Genomic DNA, 6,020 nt, shown 5'->3' with positions numbered 1-6,020 from the left:
TGAGGTTGGGGTTGCTGGTGTTAGGTGAGAGGGCCAGGTGGAGTGCCATAGGCAGGGAGTACCCACAAACTGGCCTGGCACCAGTGACTGCAGTCTGGCAGAGTCTCATGGAGGCTCAGCAGGTTGGGATGAAAGCCCCTCTGCTGGACCGTGTAGGTTCCTCCCACCCATAGCCTGGGTGTCCCGGGCGTGTCCAGAAGACGAGGCAGAGGAAGCCAGTGCTAGCCAAGAGGCTGCGGGTCACTCTGTTTATTCAGATCAGGCTTGGGTGCCATTGTCTCCAGAATGAGTCCGAGGCCTATGTGCAGGTGGGGTGGAGGCCTGCCAGGGCTAAGCCCAGGCCAGCATGGAGTTACTGCTGCAGGGGTGGCAGATGGGGTCCCGGCTGTTCCTCGGGCAGGGGGTGGTAGTTGGGATCCTCCTCTGGGGCATCCAATAGCAGCTTTCTGTGGGGGCCCACACTGAGTGGAGGCCCAAACCCTTCCCCAGGAGTAGGGAGATCTGAGGCAATAATTAGGGAGTAGGGCATCCCCAGCACTCACAGGAAGCTGGGGGTCAACAGCAACCTCTTGCCTCCAGGCTGATTGGGGAACACATCCTCCAGGAAGTAGTAGATGTGACCCACAGTGATACCTGAGGGAGAGCCAGGAGGGACTGCTAAGGCCATCCTGCACCACCCTGAGCCTGCAGATACCAAGGATGGGTGCAGTTTCGCCATGGTAGCCCACCCTCAAGGCAGGTAGGGGACAGATGGGCTGAGCAGAGGGGTCATCATAGGGGCTAGGGCTGTGGATTGGGAAACCTCTCCATACACACACATTGTTGTTAAAGTGCTGTCGAGTCGGTTCCGACCCATAGCAACCCTGTATAGGGTTTCCAAGGAGTGGCTGGTGACCTTGAACCTCTGACCTTGCAGCTCAAATCGACTTCAGTCCAGAGTGTCTGCACCCACAGCGCCACACACACAGGCAGATAAAGCTGGGGTTGGTTGGCTATAGAAACTGCTAGAACAGGGTGCAGGAAAGTAGATCAAGGACCAGCCTAGCCCACCGAGAGTGGGAGGGGGCAGCAAGCCTTGAGGGCGGGCACCTCGAGTGTGGGAGGAAGCGCCTGGATTGCCGAGCTCCTCTGTAGCACAACGTCTGGGCTACTCCAGGGCTAAGCGGACTGCTCACCCAGCAGGTCCACGAGTACCGAATTGCCCAGCAGTAGCGAGAAGCCCGTTAGTGCCCAAGGCAGGAAGGGTGCCTGAAGGGTAAGGAGCCCAAAGAGGTTGACTCTGACGCTCGGGCTGCGGCGGCTCCACACGTACACCAGCATGGTCACCAGCGCCTGGCTGAGGAAGAACGGGCTGCCAAAGAGCCCCAGCAGCTGTGCCAGAGTCAAGGGGCCCAGCCTGTGGAGCCCTGGAATGGGAGACCTCGGGGCTCCATCAGGGGTGAAGGTTGGGAAGTGCAGTCTTGGTTGTCGACTTTGGTCCCTCACCCTCATCCATCACGCTGTCCCTCTGACTTGCTAGACGAACCCTCCCCTGGCCGCCTTTCCCTCAAACATCAGGGTCACTCGATGATCTGAAGGTGCCCATCTCTACCCACCTCGGCCTCTGCCCTGCCCGAGCCCCCCGCCCCGACTGCTGGCATCCAGGGTGCGGGCTCTGGGCCCAGCTCTCTGCGTGGAATAGCACCCACATGGGAACCACTTGGTGCACCATGGTAAGACGCTAGAAGGATACAGTCACCAGGACCCCCCCGAAGAGGAGCATGAAGACAAAGTCGGCGGTGCGGCCACGGAACGAGCCCTCCTCCAGCAGGCGGCAGTAACGGAACCTGAACCTCGGTATAGGAAGTACGACTGCAGGCCTCAGTTTCCCCGCCCTGACCCGCCCTCCCGTGCGCAGGATACACGAAGAGCATGTTGAAAAAGAAGCTGAATCCAAGGGGCCCGAAGAAGAAGAAACTGGTGACTAACCGCCACACCTGCGAGGAGTGCGCGATCAGGGGCGACACAGGACAGATCTGGGCTGTGGTAGGGAGCTGGGGCGCAGCGCGGCAAGGGAAGAAGCAGGAGGTGGAGCTGGGCTGCAGGGGCTGGGCAGGGCGCGAAGGCGAGGCAGCCGCACCTGGAACTTCCGGAACACCAGGTGAGGGTTGAAGTAAAGCTGGAAAGGGCTCAGGAGATCCAGCTGCTGCGGAACCCAATGAGTTAGGGGCTACCGACCCTCCCTCGCCCAGATCGCCATCAAAGCGATGCTCGCCCCACCCTCCTCCAACTAGCTCACCACGGCGGCGGTGGTGAACACGCAGGCCGCCGTGTAGGTGCGCGTCACTGCTGGCACCTGCAGGAACTCAGCCGCCAGGCCTTGCCACGCCATGGAGCCTTCTGAGACACGCGTGGCAGACACCGCTGTCCATTTTTTAACCTGCCTTCGAGCCCTGCCCAACGCCTATCTTCAACCAATCCAGGTCGTATGCGCCGACTTGAAGGCGGGGTCCTGGACCTGGCAGCCAATGGGAGAAGAGGTGTGGTGCAGAGGCGGGACATAAGGAGGGGATGGTTTGAGACTGTGAGCGAATAAGCAGGCTCCACGCTCAAGCACGTGGCGATTGTTGTGGCGGCGACTGCAGAGAACGCGTGGTTCCTGAGAAACCGGTAGTTTGGAGGTTTTTTAGGACAGGACCAATAGAAAGGACCCACGGAGCCACCACGGGGGCGGGGCTAAGGTCGACGCGATTAGTGGAGAAAAGGCGGGGACGAGGGAGAGAGTGGGAAGATTCAGGATGGTCCATTTGGTGGTGGACTGGCCCACTACCCCACCTGCAATTCTTGATTCCTGCATTTGGGGGCCCATCTAACATGTTTCAGAGGGCTATGGGGTGGGCGCTCATGTGTGGAGGTCACCTTTTTTTTTTTTTGGTGCAAATTTTATTCTAGTTTATGACCATCTTTTTTATTGTGGTGAAAATATGTATAATAAAATATAGGCCTTCTCAGCAATGTCTACATGTATAATAAAGTGACCTTGATTTCATTCAAGTTGTGCAAATATTCTTCTATCCTTTCCCAAATTATTCCATCACCATTCACAAAAACTTAGTGCCCCCTAAGCATAAACTCTCCTTTCTCCCTCCCTCCCAACCGAGGAACTACTAATAATCTGTTTGGCGCTGTAGGATAAGCACTGGACTGCTAACCACAAGGTCGGTGGTTCAAACCCACCAGCCACTCCTAGGAAACCCTATACAAGGTCACTATGAGTCAGAAGTGACTCGGTAACACTTAACATACTAGAGTAAGTCAAAATCTATACCTACTAGGATTCCGGTTCATACTCGCAAGAGTTTATTTCAAACAAAATGTCTTTTAAACATGTCTCTACCATCAGTGGGTAGCTGCAGACAAGTTATTTCAGTGATACACTTACCTTCCTCTCAACAGGGTCCAATCAAAACTGACTTCTGAGGGGGATCTGCTGGGCCAGTTCAATTCAAGGCAGAAACTTCAACTCAGAAGGTTACGGTGACTATTTTGTGGGATTCCAAAGGAGTCATATTGATAGATTTTCTTGGTGATACAGGATGATTCCGAGGGCTTACTAGGGAGAAGTTTAAGAAAATTGAAAAATGCGTTGGTGAGAAAAAGGCCAGGCAAGTTGCACCAAGGAATGCTTTTCCATAATGAACAGTGCACCTGCTGTTTCTTCAAGGGTAGCTAGTGCTGTCTTAGGAAAATGTCATTAGAAACCCTACCCCCATCCACTTCACAGTCCTGATCTTGCTCTTCAAACTCAAAGAACATTGAAAAGGAGCATGATCTGGAGGAAGCATGCTGTTTGATGAAGAACACAAAATTCTATGGGGGAAGGTAAGAGAAATGGAAACTTCACCTTTCAGAGGTGTATAGACTTAGATAGAGGACATGTCAAAAAACAATAGATTTTCACACTGTTGTTGTTGAGTCCATTCCAACTTATAGTGACCTTGTATTGGGTTTCCAAGGAGCAGTTATTGGATTTAAATTGCCAAATTTGTGGTTAGGAGTCTAGTGTTTATCCTATAGCGCAACACTAGGACTCCTGATAGTTTTATTTAATAAAGGTTTCTATGATTTTGTGGCAATACTTTTTTTTTTTAAATTAGCCTTCATATATTTGCTTGCTTTATATAAGTGAGATCATATACGATATGTCATTTTCTACTCACCAACCAATTTGGTATTATGCTGAGCACAATGTTTTCAAGGTTCATCCATGTGCCATGTAACAGGACTGCATTTCTCCACCCTGTGGGTTAATGTGCTGGACTGCAAAGCTGTTTGAACTGCAAGGTTGGTAGTTTAAGCTCACCAGTCAGTCCTCAGAAACCCTATACAGGATTACTATGGGTCGGAAGCACCTCAACGGCACTTCACAGCAACAAGCATTCCATTGTGTGTGTGGAGCATTCTATGGTTAATCTTGCCATCTGAAGAGGTGACTTTAGATTAGCTGTCCTGTGGGTCATAGTACGGGGAGGTACCAAGGGTAGTAGTGTCAGACAGGGAGCAGCTAAGAGGGCAGGAAGGGGCCGGGTGTGGGTCTTGCCCATGTGCTGGACAGAGGTGTGGGAGAGGATTCCAGGGTGACTCAATAACCTGGGCCACAGGATGGTGCCCTGGGGTGGCCTCTAGAATGCTTGCTCTAGAGGGATGAAGAGTCTTGTCTGGCCTTGTTGAGGCTGAAGTATATGTGTGGCATTGGGTGATGTTGGAGTAGGCATTAATAGCCTTGTGGGCATTTGTATGAGATGACCAAGGGAGGAAGGAGTTAAGACGAACCCAGAGAAGTGACTCTGCCTGGCCCAGAGCCTTGGGCTCAAGAGCTAAGCCAGTAAACAGCTCCCATGACAAGACAATCAGAAGCCCAGGGAGAGGCAGACTGGGGAAACAGTGGGGCTTGGCCAGCCAGCCAGTGGACAGTGGTGGACATTGGGCAGTCTGCACTAGGAGAGGTGCCCACAAGGCTCCGGAGTCTGAAAGAGGTAGGATCAGATTTCAAGTGGCCCAGAGGGGAAGAATTCCTGCCTCCAGGTACTTGGAAGGTTCTGGTCAGCCCTCCACTGGGGTCAGGCAGGAGCTAACAGGGAAGAGCTGCCATTGTGGATGGGCCTCAGCTTCCCTTTAAGAGGACTTGATAAAGAAGGTGCCTGCTCTTGGGACTGAGAGACACATTCCTGGGAAGCTGGAGTCAGGCAGGGAAGGGAGTACCCCCTGGGTCCCATTGCAGAGTAGGAGGGAAGAGACCCCCTGGTGGGAAAACTGAGAACTGGGGTGGGGGCAGAGCCCAGGAAGAACCAACCTGGATCCCACACACACATACAGGCCACCTCTCCTGGGACCCTGTAGGCAGCTATTTCTGGAGAGGAACCCAGTAAACCACTGACTCCTGGGGCCCAAAGATGGGCAAGGTGTTCCACTGTCTGTTCATTAGGGCTGCCTCTGACTTAGTGTTGAGGGCTGTGGGTGGAGGAGCTAAAGGCCACCTCCATGAGGTGGCAGGGGAAGATTATCCAAAAATCAAAGTAAGCATGGGCTTACTTATGCTTATTTACTGTTCATCGGTGGTGAACAATTTCACAGGGACTGTACTACATCTTTGGGGTTTGACCACAGTCCTCAGTGGCAATTCATACTGCTGGGGTCATCCAGCCTCTCCCTCTCCTTCAGTTCCTCATGGTCAAGTGGATCCTCCACACAACCTACCAAGCCTTTCTCCACCTCCACAAGTCTTCTGTGGGCCTCAGCATCTCTCCCTGGGTACTGTCTGTCTCTCTGGCCCATTCATTTATTCATTCATTCACTCACTCACTCATTCATTCGCCTCTCCACTAAACTCAATGTTTTGTTGAGAGAAAGGAGGAAGAGACGGTGGTAGGTTTGCCCCCTTCCCAGGAAGTCCTCCTATCTTCTTTTTTAAATTTTATTGTAGCAATATATATATATGTATATGTATATACACACACAATAAAACATTTCACCCATTTTTA

The 6,020-nt window shown here is 52.6% G+C and overlaps 1 protein-coding gene across 1 annotated transcript; it reads right to left on the bottom strand.

Moving 5' to 3' along the window:
* Positions 1-352: 352 nt before the first annotated feature.
* DERL3 (derlin 3) lies at positions 353-2,371 on the bottom strand. Its single transcript, XM_006874936.1, has 7 exons — positions 2,279-2,371; positions 2,120-2,185; positions 1,903-1,976; positions 1,733-1,826; positions 1,176-1,371; positions 543-633; positions 353-446 (listed from the first exon to the last, which is right to left on the bottom strand). Exons 1-7 carry the CDS (start codon positions 2,369-2,371, stop codon positions 353-355), a joined length of 708 nt encoding a protein of 235 aa, XP_006874998.1.
* Positions 2,372-6,020: the final 3,649 nt, after the last annotated feature.

Source organism: Chrysochloris asiatica, unplaced genomic scaffold (genome assembly GCF_000296735.1).
Source record: "Chrysochloris asiatica unplaced genomic scaffold, ChrAsi1.0 scaffold00306, whole genome shotgun sequence".
NCBI classification, from domain to species: Eukaryota; Metazoa; Chordata; class Mammalia; order Afrosoricida; family Chrysochloridae; genus Chrysochloris; species Chrysochloris asiatica.
This window is presented reverse-complemented; position numbering and strand designations above follow the sequence as displayed.